General features: G+C 40.9%; 1 protein-coding gene across 15 annotated transcripts in view; it reads left to right on the top strand.

Moving 5' to 3' along the window:
- Positions 1-15,950, top strand: part of CSGALNACT1 (chondroitin sulfate N-acetylgalactosaminyltransferase 1) — a 390,272-nt gene that overhangs the window by 337,847 nt on the left and 36,475 nt on the right. For all 15 annotated transcript variants that reach the window (XM_064272743.1, XM_064272750.1, XM_064272751.1 and 12 more), the window contains one exon: positions 13,071-13,172. In XM_064272743.1, coding sequence (XP_064128813.1) covers positions 13,071-13,172 — 102 coding nt within the window. The remainder of the gene's footprint in view (positions 1-13,070; positions 13,173-15,950) is intronic.

Here is a 15,950-nt window from a genome sequence, read left to right as displayed (position 1 = left end):
CACAAGGTAGCTGCCCCTTTGTTGAATGGCTCTAGTTAGAAAGTTCTTTATTATTTGTACCTGAAGTCTCCCTCACTGTAATTTCTACCCACTAGGTGTAGTTTCAGTCTCTGGAAAAATACTGAAATAATCTGTTTCCTCTTAAACATCACAGCCTTTCAAGTATTTAAAGAAAACCATCACAATTCTCTTGTCTTTTCTTCTCTGGACTCAACAGTTCTTATGTTCCCAAACCTTTTCTCGCATTCCCTAGTTCTTAGACCTTTCTTGATAAGCTAGAGTTAGCCATGATATAATCCAGAATAAGAGTGGGCTAACCTGTTCACTCCTCCCAGTTTGTGGAATTTTCCATGGTGTACACTCACTTTAATGGTGGCAGTATCCCTCTGGCTCCAGTAACGAAGGGAGTGTCTGTGTAGCTTTGGCTTATTCTGGTCTTTATTGATGTTTCTGTGCCTTCTCTTTCTGTCTCCCCTTTGGAATGGCAGAGTGCCAGGTGAGACTTCCATCCTGAGAATTAACGAGCCTGTGGTTGGCACTAGGAATTAACTCAAATCATTATACCCAGAGGCTGAGTGTGCCCATTTCTAGAACTAGTTTATAGCAAGTTCCTCTGGCTAGGAAGCTGCCTATAGCTTGGCAGATTAAATGTCCTGAGATTTTTTTCAGCACAAAATCCAGTCATTGAACATTTTGGTCTTGATACGATAGTGCTTATACTAAAGGAAGTCTGCTTAATGATAGGACTCAGGGTACCTGGAATAGCCATATTCAACTGGGCACATATGACCAGCTATTGTCTTAGCATCATGAGAATTGCAAGCCATTAACAATAGGAATAAAACTGGAAGGAAAATGTTGCTGAGGAAAGTGATATTAGTGTTTGTCAAGTCTCTGAAATTGAGATGATGAAATGAAACGTAATTATAGTTAATGTTTAAAAACAATCAAAAATCCTAGGGAATTTTTTTCTTGACTTTTACTTTTCAGGTGTCTATCGATGGCACTAGTTTTTTTTTTTTTTTATTGTTGCATGTAGGTAGAAGAGTATGGGGTTGGGGAAGACATGTCACTTGAGGAGGGTATTTTGAACACGTATTGTGTGTCCAGGCACTCTACCCAGATGCTAGGGATAAGAACATGAGTTTGAGATGCAGTACCTGCCTCCATGGGAAGTACTAAGGTGCCTGCTACTGTAGTGGAAGATGTTACAGCAGAGACATATACAAGGGACACTGAGACACAAAGAAAGGCTTCGTAGAACAACGACACTAGAACAGAAGGCTGAATGGAGAGTTAGCTCTGTAGTCAAGGAGTTTCTGAGTACGTTGACCTGTTAAAATCTGTTGCCATTGAGTCGATTCCAGCTCTTAGTGACCCTGTAGGACAGAGTAGAACTGCCCTGTAGGGTTTCCAAGGAGCAGCTTGTGGATCTGAACTGCCGACCATTCGGTTAGCAGCTGATCTCTTAACCACTGCGCCACCAGGGTTCCGTGTTGAGTGTGTTGAGGTCTCTGAAAAAATGGGGTGAGGGAGGGCATTCAAACCTGTAGGGATTTCATTCCGTGTAAGAACTTAGTAAAGGTGGCATTCTGACTCAGTCGGCAAAGAATAGATTATTCAATGAATTAACCTCGAACCAAAGCAGAAAAAATTTAATCCTTATTTCAAATTAAAACCAGAGTAAATCCTGATTGATTAAATATTTAAATGTAATTAATATGACCATAAAATTAGAAGGGAAAAATATAAGGAACCGTTTATTAAATGTTTGATGTTGTATTTATGAAATCATTTCCACCCCAAGATTAGCTCCTAAGCAGTTGCCGTGGACTCAGCTCTGACTCCTGGTGACCCCATGTGTGTCGGAGTAAAACTGTGCTCCACGGCGCTTTCAACGGATGATTTTTCTAAGGGAGGTCACCAGGCCTTTCTTCCGAGGTGCCTCTGGGTAAACGTGAACCTCCAACCTTTTGGTTGGCAGCTGAACAGACTACTTGTTTATACCACCCAGGGACTACATCCCAAGATTGAAAACTATTCATTGTGGTTGACTCTGAAAATGACACTATGATCTTTATTTCCTTGTATTTTCTCTGCTTTATAAATTTATATATAGTTACCAATATGTTTTATATTTTGTTAAAAAATTCAATAAGAGCTTTAGGGAGCTTTTATAATTTAAACATGACCTTTTATTTTGTCTTAAAAAAAAAAGGCTACTATAAGATGTTTAAGCAATTTACAATAGTACAAGGAACAAATTATTTAAAAATCACTCCGGATCCTGCCTCCCAGAATTAGCTATTATTAACACTAGATGAAAGGAGCCCTGATGGCACAACAGTTAGGTGAAAGGTTGGTGGTTCGAACTCACCCGGCAGCTCCATGGGAGGAAGACCTGGCAATCTGCTCCCATAAAGATTACAGCCTGGAAAACCTTATGGGACAGTTATACTCTGTCATATGGAGTCATTATTGAGTTGAAAATGACATGACAGCATCTAAAGACAGCAACGTTAGATGACCACCATCCCAGGCACTTACTTGTCTTTGCATGCATGCAGATAGAAGAATAGCTTGCTAAAAAAAAAACAAGCTAGGAGTAATTTAATAAAATATGGGATATACTATATGTTCTATTTTTCACTTAGTGCGGAAACAGGCAACTCTTTGTTCTGTTATGCATAAGTTCACCATGGAGCTGACTTGATGGCACCTATCAAGAACAACTATTTTTAATTGAAGAAATAAATTTTATCTTACTTAAATTTATCAAAGAGATTCTGAATATAACAGAAGAACTTACTGAGTTTTAAGAAAATGTTTCTTCACAGTAAGAGATATTATTTCCTAAAAGATCCTTCTAAAGTTAAAAAGTGATATTTTAAAAAGAGTAATTTTTTTAAAAGTTGGAATTGTGATATATTTTTTACTACATGATTTAATTTTAGACTGGATTGGTTGAAAAATTGCAATAAGAAGAGGAAATTAGCACACCTGCACTTTCTCCCTTCTCTCTCATGCCCCATCTTCTAATTTTTATTAGCTTTATATTATTTTTACCTTGTCAGGGTTTGTATAATACACATTCTGCTTTCTAATCACAATTCCTGTAGTCTTAGTTCAATATTTAAGTGAATTTAGTATATTCTTCACTACTCCTCTTACCATAGCTTATCTATTCCTGAGTTGTTGGTTGGCTAGATTTCATGGTTGAGACATTTTTTCAAGAAGGGTCATAAGTGTTGTTTTCCCTAAACACTGGAAAATGGAATGTCTATTATAGTTATAGTGTAAGGATAGCTTGGCTGGGTCTAAAATTCTTGGGAGACTTTCTTTCCTCAGGACGTTGTAGACACTCTTCTGGCATTCAGTGATTCTGTGGAGATGTGTTCGGAGAACTTAAGTTTGTGTCTCCTGAAAATGACTTACTTTTGCCTGAATGCCTCACTGAAGAATTTACTTAGTTCTGAATCATAATAACTTAATCAGGTTATGTGTCAATGACTATTGTTCTCTTATCAATTTTTCGTGAAGTACAGATTCCTTTTTTGTTTTGTGGATTCAGTTCTTTCATTTCAGGAATTTTTTTTGGTATTCTGTATTAATACATCTCATGCTTCAAGTGTCGGATTATCTGCTTCAGGGCACAGTTGTGTATTTCATAGGTCTTTTCCACGTGTTAGCGTCTCTCTATTTTTTAATGCCTTAGTCTTTTGTTTGCTTTCACTTAAGTCTTTCTCTCTGTCAGTAATTCCATTTCCTCATATCTCTATTATGTTCCTTGCTATTTCTAATTTATTACACACTTCTGTAATAGTGTTACTTTGGCTATCACTTTGTTCTCTGTACACACAGTGTGTCTCTTAATCTTATTTTTTTATTATTTCCTCTCTCAGCTTTCTTTTATTGAATTCATGTTTTTATTAAGAAAGTATGTGACACTTGTTAGAAATTTTCTTCTGTTTCAGTTATATTTTCTTTCAGGCTGGATTTTTCATTTTTTCTTCAAGTGCTATTCCTTTCTTAATTCTCTCCCTTTTTAAATCTCTTTTTTCCTTTTAATTTTGTTGTTATTCTTAGATGTGTTTTTTGAGGTTGCTATGATGTTTCTTTTCATCTTATTTCTGCATGACATGCAGAGGGCTACCCAGACTTTACATTTGCTCTAACATAGTATGGGTGAATTCTCCTTGGCTACCTCCTCATCTTAATTGTTTGCGTTCCACTTCTAGCTATATTTTGAGGCAGAGTATTGTTCAATCCACTTTTCATAGGCTGAGCAAATCGGTGGAGGAAAGAAAGAGCTTGCTGCTGGGGGTTTTTACAGCCTTTGTTGGAAGTTCCCAGTGCTTGTGGCTCTTTGAGCCTGGTGTGTATGGGTTGTGCCAGACTGACTCAGCCCAGTTTGAGGTAAGTCCTTTTCCTGAGGGGCAGATGTATTTCGACCTCAGAATGAGCCCTCAGTTAAGGGCCAAGTCTAGGAAAATCAGAGAGAAACAATCCCATTTGTTTACTTCTCCTGTCTCACTCACCTATTGTCTTCAGCAGTTCCACTCCTACAAATCAAAAAGGTGGGGGAGGGGAAGATAAAAGTTTGGCCCTGTATTTAATGGTTTGATGGGGGATGAAGAGGTAGGGGATACATCTAAAATACTTCATCTGGGGGCTTTCAGTGTTTCTCATCCTTTCTGTTCTTCCTGCTCTGACAAAGATCTTGACTAAACGATAGATTTTTTTTTTCTGGTTATGTAAAATCCAAATTTTTGTTGTTGTTAGGGTTAGTTTATGCTGTGTAGTTAGGATAATTCTGCCTTCCTTCTATATTCTCCTCACAATGTGGAGAGACCAGAATATTCTGCTGTGGCTCTTCCCTCTGCCTGCACCCTTCCTGAGGTGGGAAATTGGAGCTCCTATGGTCTTCCCCAGACGTTCCTCTGGGCCATCTCTTCACCACCTCAGTCTGCTTCTTTTATGTGGCCTCACCCTCTAGCTCCATTTCTGGAGGTAGCTGGGAGCCACATGAGGCTAAAATAAAATCTTCCATTTCTTTCCTTGGCCTCCTTTTTGTGAAGTTTATGGCAGTAGACTGTGTCCCTTTCATTGGTGGCAAGATTTTTACTGTTTTCCACTACTTTTGAAACATGGTTTTTGCCATTATCACTATTTCTGATTAATTTATTTAAAACCTTATCTTTCCAACGCATCTCCTTTAAAATGTAAAATTTTCACTGACATCAGTTGGCTGAGGAATCTTTTAGAAGTCAACTTCATATATCTAGGCTTTCGTATCCTCATCTATTGGCCCAGATAGGTCCCCTTGTAGCTCTGACACTGATTGTTACAGGTAGTTTTATGTTTTTACAGTTAAGCATTAATCTGATAATTTGTTGTTAGTTGCCTTCAAGTTGCCACATATAACAGAATGAAACACTGCCCAGTACCGTACCAGCTCCCTGATCTTTGATATGTCGGAGCCCATTGTTGGGGCTATTGTGTCAGTCCAGCTCAATGAGGGTTTTCTTTGTTTTCGCTAACCTTCTACTTTACCAATCATGCTGTCCTTTTCTAGCAATTGGTCTTTCCTGATGACATGTCCAAAGTAAGCAAGACAAAGTTTTGCCATCCTTGCTTCTATGGAACATTCCAATGCATTTTCCCTCACCTAAAGAAGGAAAATTTTTTTAAAGAAGGAACCTCAAATGACTAAGAAATAGAACAAATTGTCTTGTTGGACAAAAGAAATAGATATGGAACCTGAAATTCTCAAGAGAGTAGGACTGGTCAGAGACACAAAGCAGCTCCTACCTAGGGGAGGCTAAGTCCCCAGGAAATGGCTCACCTGGGATGATGGCTGTGCATGGGGTGCGATATGCAAGGAACCAAAGACCAAGTTGTCGCACTTCTCAGCTGTGCTTGGGGTTGGCCCTGCTGACAAAAGTGATCCCAAGGTGCATGGAATACAGAGATACTTACTGTCTTTTCTGTTGTATCTCATTGTTATTATGATTATCTCAACCAACCGTAAAAATTATTTGTGTTTGCAAAAGATACAAACTTAATAAAACCATTTTTAAAGAGGTAAATGAACAAGGACTCAGTAACAATGTGGGAAAGGGGACAGATATATCAACCGATCAAAACAGCCAGGTCTGAACTTCCCAGAAGACAGGAAAAAAGGAAAAATAGAGATGAGCTTACTTCAGCCCTCAGTATATAATGAAAAGAAGCCTGCCATGTGTTGGGTGAAAAAGCTTTTTCCTAGCACTAGATCCTTATGACCTTTCTATTAGAGACAATGGACACCAAATGAATGATATTCCTAGGATTTACCAAAGAAACGTGAAGTTAAAGCTTCAGTATTGTCATCTCCCTGAGTAGGAATAGTTACCCTGCCATCCCCCTCAGTCCACATTACCCAGTACAGACTACTTTATAGCTCCCACTTTGGTCTATAGAGCCGCTTTGTGGCTCCTACACTCCATGACTCCATTTCTGGCCTTGGAGATCAGAGGGCTTTTTGCTCTATAGGTTCTTTTTCATTTGCTGTCATCATCCTGGTGCATTTGTAGAGCCTCACAGGCTCCACATGCTTTCCCCGCTGTCGTCAATGCTCCATGTGCCTCCCTAGGGTCCCCCTGAATTCCATCCTTAGGACTCCTTCACCTGCGGCCAGGAATTGAGAGGGCACTACTTCAATGACCTTGTGGCACCCAGGAGAATTTGCTTCGAATGTTCCATTTTTTATCTGTTTCCCCTTTGCCCAGTAGTGTGTTAGCTTAAACTTACATGCTTTTCTTCTTCTTCTTTTTTTTTTTCTTTATTCACCTCATTTTGCCTTTGAAGCCATTCTCACATTTGCTTTTTGGCTGCTTAGTTTCCCTTAGTGCCCAAGTTATAGATTTTTAACTCATCTATTATTTCATTTTATACTTTGTGATAGTAGGAAGAGCCACATAATAAAAATGCTGTAGGTTTTCTTTGGGTCTTTATTTCCAGGCCTCTCCCAGAAGAATTAGTTTTTATGGAAACTATTCTTTACAGTTTTTTTTTTTTTTTTAATCCCCCTTAATTCATTTCAAATAGACTTGATTTTTATTTTGACTACTTCCAGCCGGACTGAGAACTCTCTCTCAATTCATTTCAAGTATACTTAATTTTTATTTTGACTACTTCCAGCTGGACTGAAAACTCTTTTTCATGTTGTTATGATCCTGCTCAGATTTTGCTGGATTTTTTTTAATGTTCTTCTTTCCTGCTCCTGACTCTTCTCTCATTTGTCTCAAGACATTGATTATATTTTAATGCAGTATCAGAGAAATCCTTTATTTGAGTTTTCTTGAGCAATTCTCTTTTATCTCTTTTTGGCCTAGGGCAAATGGTTCTGGAAATTTCTGATTTTTTTTTTAAGTAATGACTGTATAATCTGAAATTGAAACGAGCCTTCAACATATGGCTAGGCTCATGGTATAGGTAACAAAAAGGCTTCAGGCCATCAAATGTGGAATTGTGATAGATTGCTGGTTTTCTTTGTGTTTCTCAAAAGGAAAATCATGTATTTTTCATAGACTCATCCTCTCACCTTACCCAAGCCCCCTCTTTTCTCCCATGAGCCATTTCTTTATTCATACACCAGTGTTACACCAAAAAAGCTTTATAGTTAACATGTTTCAGAAACACTAATCTCTATCGTTCACCTTATTTGGATAGAGATTTCCCTTTTGGACCTAATAGAAATTGTTTCTTTTTCCATTTGACCTACTGATTATACAGGAACATCTCTTGAAGAGTAGAAAATGGTTATCTGGAAATGACCTCATTTTCCGTTCTGAAGTAGCCAACCGGGAAAGTAGATCCCCAGTAGCTTGGTTGTGAGTCAAAATCCACTCTGATTTCTTAACACTCATCAGACTTCCCCCTGCAAAAAAAATAATGGGATTGAGGAATTTTGTATTTCTTCATCTTGGGGAGAAGAGAAAGAGAAACACCAAACCAAAAGAAGACTATTATTCTTTTAAAGCCATTTCCAAACGTCCCTAATCCCTCTCTGTTCCCACTGCAGGGTAGTGCCTAGTCCTTGTTTCCAAACCCTTTGTGGCTGAGCAATTTTCTTCCTTTTGTTATAGCAGACCTTAAGGCACATTTTGAGGATTGCTAGGCTGTTATGTATCCCTTCATTTAAATAGGGACACGTAAAGTCTAAGTGGGTTTTCTTTTCATGCCAGATATATTTCAGTAGAAAATTGTCTTAGAAAATAACAAGTGATGCGATTTCCTTAACCTCTGTGCCATTTCTCAGCTATGAAGGTCTTTTCTCTCCTCCACCTGTGTGGCGTTTACTTACCTATCAAGACTCAGCTGAGAAGCTCCCTCATCTTTGATACCCCTCCCCACCTCATGCCCCATTAGAAATAAGCCATTCTCTCCTCTGCACCCCCTGTGTCTCTGTTATTACAGTTATTCTGTCCTGCTTCATATTGCAGCTGTTCAGCTGTCTGTTCTCTGCAAAGGTCCCGGAGGCAGGTAGGGAGGCAAGTGTTCCCGGTTTGCCCAGAATGGTGGAGTTTCCTGGGATGTGGGACTTTCAGTGCTAAAATCAGCAGAGTCTCAGGAGAGCCTGGGTGGTTGGTCCCCCTACAGGGACCACAAAAAAAAAAAAACCAAACCCAGTGCCATCGAGTTGATTCCGACTCATAGCGACCCTGTAGGATGGAGTAGAACTGCCCCATAGAGTTTCCAAGGAGCGCCTGGTGGATTCGAACTGTCGACCCTTTGGTTAGCAACCGTAGCACTTAACCACTACGCCACCAGGGTTTCCCTACAGGGACCAGACATGATTATACTTTGTACATCTTACTCCAACAAGAATAATGTGTTGGGCAAGGAAGGTGCTCAATGAGTGTTTGCCGTTGAATCATGTTTCCCTAGGTCGCTCAGTTTGAGGTGTAAAGACAGGCAGCACTAACTGCAGTAAACATAGTTTCTCTGCTGCCACTCTCACCTACTATGGTAAAACCTCAAACTTCCTAAACCCCTTGCAGTCCTCCTAGGTGTCCCCAGGATGTCTCACACATGCTCAAATATGAGATCAGCCTCCAGCACCTGGCCAGGCATCAGCTGCATGAAGCAGTCTCTCTGCTTTGGACCACGGCTAGTGTTGTTGGCACTCATCAGTGCCACTGAGCTGCTACCGATGCTATGATACCTTCTACTGTGCCACCCACTGTTACATTAATTCCCCAGAAGCCCTGGCTTGAGCTCTCAACACCTCTCATAATTTTGTTCTCTGTAAAAAAAACCTTTTCAGTTCTTTCTTGCAACTCTGTCTCTCCCTGGGACTCACACATGAGTCCTCAAGAGCTGCTTGAAGAACAGGACAAATCCTAGTGATGTGCCTGGTTTTTACAATCACACCACCCCTCTGATGAATCAGGTGTTGTTTCTAAGGCTAATTCTTCCATAAGCCAGTGGTTCTCAACTGGGGGCAATTCTGTGTTCCTCCGCACCCCCTAGGACTTCTGGCAATGCCTGGAGGCTTTTTTTTTTTATTATCACAACTGGGGGAGCACATCTAGTGAGTAGAGGCCAGGGATACTGCTAAAAATCGTACAATATACAGGACAGCTCCTCCCACAATAAAGAATTTTCTGGTCCAATATGTCAATAGTGCCAAGGTTGAGAAACCCTACCTTAGGATGAGTTCTCTCCCTAAGGAGCTTTACCCAAAATAACGTGGCCTTTGTCCTTGGTTCCAAAGAAATAACCCTTGGAGTTATTGGGGTGCCTTGGCCTGGGACTTCCAGACCACATAGGAGGCTTGATTTAACCTATCATGTGGGACTGGCCAATAAAAGCCCGAAACACTAAGGCTTGGAGAGCTTCCTAGTCAGTGAAGGGAATATGAAGTGTCTTTTCTGATACATGGCAGCTCCACATGGGGAACCTTCCTGGACCTCACCATGCATCTCTTCCTTATGCTGATCCTGATTTATATCTTTTTACTATAATAAAACCGGTAGTCATAAGTATAGTTATCTTCTATGACTTCTGTGAGTCATTCCAGAGAATTTAATGAACCCATGCACGGTGTCCTCTTAACCTCTGAGATCTGCCTAGCTTCAGGTGGCTAGGGTCAGAGACAAGAGTGTGCTGCATGGGTGGCTGGTGTCAGAAATGATGGCAAGGTGGGAACGCAGGTGTGTGATTGATCTCCGCCTTCTGGGAATTGTTTTATGCTGAGTCTCAGCCATGAAGCTATTATTGGACTCCTCCTCCTAGCAGACCTCTGGTCAACCTGCCCACCAGCTCTCCTCAGTCATATCTGAGTCCCGTTGTGAAATCAAGTTCAACAATTCATCCCACAGACATTTGACGTTCGGAGTTATGTTGCAACTTCTACCCTCGCCCTGGCCATACAAACCACTAAGCTTTGTGGTGGAGTCCTAGACAGTCAGACCAAAGCTGTCATATTACATAGCTACACCTTCATCCTGCAAAGGTGACCTAGGGATAGACGAATACCAGGCTGGTTCTTAGGAGACCTGGATTGCATGCCTAGGTGACTCCATAGCTTAGGCAGGTCACCAGAACTCATCTATACACTAAGGGTGTGGTGGGATCACTTACCACTGTCCACGGTGCAGTTGTACAGATTAATAACAGAGCTCAGAGACCATGAAGTGGTTTGGACTCTTGGGAAATAGAAATATAGGTGTGTCAGTGACTATGATACACGTTTTCTGACTGAAAACATTTATCTTCATTAGTCGCTGTATTAGGTGCTGCAGTGTCCCGGGGAAGAAGAAACTGTTGATTTCAGGAAAATTAAAAAGTCCTAAAAAGACAAAGCTTTTGAGAAATACAGAATTTTCAGGCTTCCAGGTTAAGGTGGGAAAATGACCAGGAGGGAATTGGGGATTTATTGCAAAACAACCATGGAAAGATGAAGAGCTTCCCTAAAGGGGTCTTAGGAAGTAGGAGCTCCCTAAGATTCATTTCCAACAGTTTTATGTAAGACACCAACATGGTGTTTATAGGGATGAGCTATCAGGGACACTTAATTCAACCCAAGGAACCCAGGCAGTGTGTTTCCAGGTATAAATAATTAATAGCACAAAGCCAGGAGCCTGAGTCTTCAGTAAATATAATTTTTTCCTCCTTTCTGATCCTTTTCCCTTTATTTTTTTAACCTGTCCCTAAAACCCAAACATACTCGTGTGTGTAGTCACTCACACACACGCTCTTCCTAACACGTTTCTCTCCAGGGGATGGAGTCTAGTGAGAACTGTATTTAAAAATACCCCTGAGACTCTTCGAACAGGCAGCATGGCGCTCCGGTACTGCTGTGTGCATACTCTGAGAGCATTCCTTTATCAAATGATACATAGTTTTAGTTATGGACAGCAGACAGAGAACTTCTGAAAGGCAGAAATGTCTTACTCATTTTTTAAGGTCCCCTGGTAGAATATTGGTACATTGTATGTTGTCAACATATGTTTCTTGGACGAATGAAGGAAGGAATGGATAAACAGAATGGGAGCTTGGAGGTGGACTTCAGAACAAATTCTGCTTTGTCTTTTTGGGAAGCCTCGCTGAGTCAATGAAGAATAAAGGCCTAATGCCTGTCTCTTGTATTTCTTGAAAACAGGAAGTGCTTTGAATAGATTTTAGAATACCAGAGAGGGATACAGCAAAGATGTTCCTAGAAAAATAGGAGGAATTCTTTTCATTTAGGCTCAGTCGGTGACCCTCTCCAGATTCTGGGATGGATTTTTTCCAACTGTGCATAGTTTCAAAGCACAGTTTCTCCAATCTTTGGCTCTGTGTGTGTGCTTTTGTTCTACCCTGGCAAAGGAAGTTAAAGCATTATCTGGAGAGTTTGAAAAAGGGATCCTTTATGTAAAGAGAGCTCTGCCGTCGGTAGGTAGCAATTCAGCCTGTAGGGACTACAGCTATGAGTGAGCTCTCAGTTTTGAAGCATGTTGTCACTTCCCAGGTCTCTATTCCTTGTCCCTTGTCTGCTTCTAGGAATTCCACCATCTTGCCTGGGTTCCCAAAGCAGCTCTTACCTTCCTCCCACGGGAGAGACACAGAAATCTCAGAACCGAGCATGTTAACAGGATGAACCCTGTGTGTTTCTTGCCCGGGGTCAATATTATCTTCTCTGATAATCCTCCCACCTAGAATTCTTTTCTTCCTTCTCTGTACCATTCTAAACCCTGTCCATCCTTCAAGACCCCAACCGTTCCAGCCCACAGGGATTGCCATGTTTTCTGACTTCCATATCATTTTAATATGTGCCATGGAGTATCTGATTATTTTATTTGAGCTCATTTTATTTCTCAAATAATGTTTTCTAAGGACAGGAACCATGTCTTCTATTTCTTTGGATTTCTCCCAGCAACTTCAGCAAAGCAATCTCTCCTTTTTGATGTCATTATAAAAAGCATTCAAGCAATTGGCCTCTGCAAATAGAGCTCTGAGATTCCTGGAAAACTATGACGTGAAGTGTTGTCTAGGTGTTAAGGAAAAACGCCAACACAGAGACAAAAGGAACAAAATGGAGGAACAGGCAGAATATCTCAAAATGTCATCCTACCCAGTAGAATCTTTCCATTAACTTGCTTCAGAAAACTATCCTTGAAATTTTATACACACATATACACATACATGTATGTGTACATTTACATAACACGTTATATATATACACACACACACAAATTATATGAAAGGTACCACATTCACTTTACGTGTGTATGTGTTTGCATATGTAGATATATGTGTATTTGTATATTTACATGTATATGTGGCAGATTGGATCTGTAGCCCCTTGCATCTGAGTTTTGACTTACCAGATATGTACATTTAAATTTCAGTGTTTTCCTGATAAGTATAAATATAGGCAACCATGGCAGCCAACTAGAAACGTCTCTAAGCCCCAGCTCTGCTGTCTTAGCTATCACTGAGTTTACTGTAAAACCTGTTTGCACTTGATGAAAAAATTATTTGTTTGTCCTTGCCTGTTAGTGTGCAAATAGGAACAGACATGCTTGTGTTTTGTTTTCTAGGGAGATGTGTATCCAACAGGACGGGCGAATTCATCTCACCGTTGTTTATTTTGGGAAAGAACAAATGAATGAGGTCAAAGGAATACTTGAAAATACTTCCAAGTGAGTATGGCATGGATCCGTAATCAGGAGTCACGGTAACTGAGCCCAGAAGTCCACATTCACGATTGAAGCTTTTGCTTAGTTATATTTTCCTTAACACTTTGTGGGGGGGGGGGGGGGACTGGGAGATTGATTGGTTGCTGGCCACGTGTAGGTCCCCTTCTTTCCCAGGAGACCACCCGCCTGACACTGGTCCTCATTGTGCAGGGTGATGACTTTGGCAGTTGAGATAAACTCCCTGAGCAGCCAGGGTGGGAGCGTGGGCGGTTTGGGGCTTCTGCAGGACTGGGCGTAATCACTCTTAGCACCACAGACTTTGGCTTGTTACGTTGCAGAGTGGGAATTAGGGGAGGGCGCAGCTGTGTAATGAGTGCTGTCTCAGCCACAAATTGTAAGGATAAGAGTTATACCCGTGTTCGGATCTTATCCACTTAGCAAGTGGTCTCATCCCTTTACGCTTTATTCATTATGTATTTTGAGAGATTATGGGGAAGCCAGAAGTGATGGCTGGGGCAGGATCCTTAAATAAACCTACTTAGTTGAACAGAAATGATTTAACCAAAAACTTTAGAGCTAGGGTTGTATATATTTATACCAAATTGATCAGTTGCATGGAGCAATACATGTATTCAAAAGAAGCATAGATGGCTTTTTCTTTTTCTATCAAAAAAACCCCAAAACTTCAAAAACTTAATTGCATGCACTTTCTACCAGGACGGAAACCAGGTGACACTCCATGCCCCCTCAGGTTTATCACTGAGGTTTGCAGGACTCCAGTTCAAGAATCAGGTGGACATTTATTTCCTTCACAAGTTAGTATTAAACAGGGGCAGAAATACTCTGAATAGGTCCATATGGTTTAAATATCAGCAGAGCACTCTTGTTTAGAGTTTCTGGTAAATGGTAAGATGACAGTTGAAGGACAAGATTCCAAGACTGAGTATGTATTTTGTGTTTATTTTCATGCTTTGCTACTAATTTTGTATTAGTAACACCAACCTTGGGCACAAGATCAGATGCTAATTATAATTACTCAAGCATTCTAAAGCTGGGGTTGCCCAACTACAACCCACTGGCCAGATTTTGCCTGCCACGTTTTTTGTCAATGACGTTTCATTGGAACACAGCCATGCCCATTCGTTCACATACTGTTTATGCTGCTTTTGACCTACAGCTGTGGAGTTGTGGAGTTGTGACCATGAGCAACTTGCAAAGCCTCAACTATTTTACTATCTGGGCCTTTACAAAAAAGTTTGCTGACCCCTAAAGCCGTAAGGAGTTAACAGTTTAGCACTAATAACAACTTAAGGCTATGGCCCTCGTCTCAAAGAGATCAAATAGAGTGAAATAACTCAATATTCTGAATGTAAGTGAAATAAAAACCCCTCCACTCCAGGGCATTACAACCTCTTTCTCATCTCTGCCTGGGAACAACGAGCATGAATTATTAGAATTGATATCCTCTGTTTTTTTTTTTTTTTTTTGCCCAGTAGGTAGTTTTCAGCATCTCTGGAAGTATCCATCCCTGGGCACAAATTTTGTTTTTTTAAAGTTTCCCAGATGATTCTAACATGCGGCAAGGATATTGAAAATTATCTTATGGGAAGGTGGTGGTCCATCTCAGGGGCTGTCCATAGAGGCCTTGATTGCAGCCAGCTGCCCCATTCTGAAGTATTTTACAGTAGCTACTGAGGAGCCTTTGTGCCTCAGTGGTTAAAGCACTCAGCTGTGAACCGAGAGGCTGCAGTTTGAACCCACCAGCCACTCCAAGGAAGAAAGATTTGGCAGTCTGCTTCTGTAAAGATTTATAGCCTTGGAAACCCTCTGGGGCAGTCGCTATAAGTTGGAATCGACTTGTTGGCAATGGCTTTGGCTGTGGCTGTCTCGGTGACTCTAGAATGCAGCCAGGATTGAGAACCTCTATCCTACTGAGCCTGGTATGGGGCCTCCCCAGCACATCAAAGGATGACCAGATATTTGCTAATAGACACATATAACTAAATTGACATGAGTCTGATTAATAAACGGAAGGCCAATTTAGACATTGCAATGGGAAAAAGCCCTTCTGGTCACTGCCATGTCTAAGTACTCTTATCAAGGTACTCTTCTTGGTATCAAATTACTTGGCCAGCTGAATTCTCGATCAGAAGGTTGCTTGGTGAGCAAAGAATGCATAGAATCTGAGCAACAAAAGTAGAAACATTTGAGTGGCAGGAATATTTTACCTAAAATTTAGAAAACTTCCAGATTAACCTACCCCACGACAGAGGACATGGCGCTGGAGACCGAACCAATCATTGCTACGTAAACTTCAGCAAAATTAATTTGAACCCCATTTTCTGTGCTGATTCCTCATTCTATAAATGTCTGCTACCTGTAGTGTTGTTGTCACCGATGCTTTGGGACACATCCTGCCTCTTTGGTCCCAATGGGTCTTGCAGGAATGCCCCCACTGCTGCTGCCAGCCTGAGTTGACTTCATACTGTCATACAGCCACTCCACCTTCCAGATGAGTCTCCCTGTATCACCCATTGCCTTAGCCTGGCACTCAAACTGGTTCTTTCTTCTTCTTGTTTGCTGCCATTGAGTTGGCTCTCAAATCATGAGTACCCTACGCAAAATGGAACAAAATGCTGCCTAGTCCTGTGCCATCCCCATAATCTGTTGCAGATCAGACCATTATGGTCTGTAGAGTTTTCATTGGCTGATTTTCAGGAGTAGATGCCAGGCCTTCTTCCTAGTCCATTATAATCTGGAAGCTCCACTGAAACCTTTTCA

The sequence above is a fragment of the Loxodonta africana genome, chromosome 19 (assembly GCF_030014295.1).
Source record: "Loxodonta africana isolate mLoxAfr1 chromosome 19, mLoxAfr1.hap2, whole genome shotgun sequence".
NCBI classification, from domain to species: Eukaryota; Metazoa; Chordata; class Mammalia; order Proboscidea; family Elephantidae; genus Loxodonta; species Loxodonta africana.
Note: the sequence above shows the minus strand (reverse complement) of the source record. Positions and strands in the feature narration are given on the sequence as shown.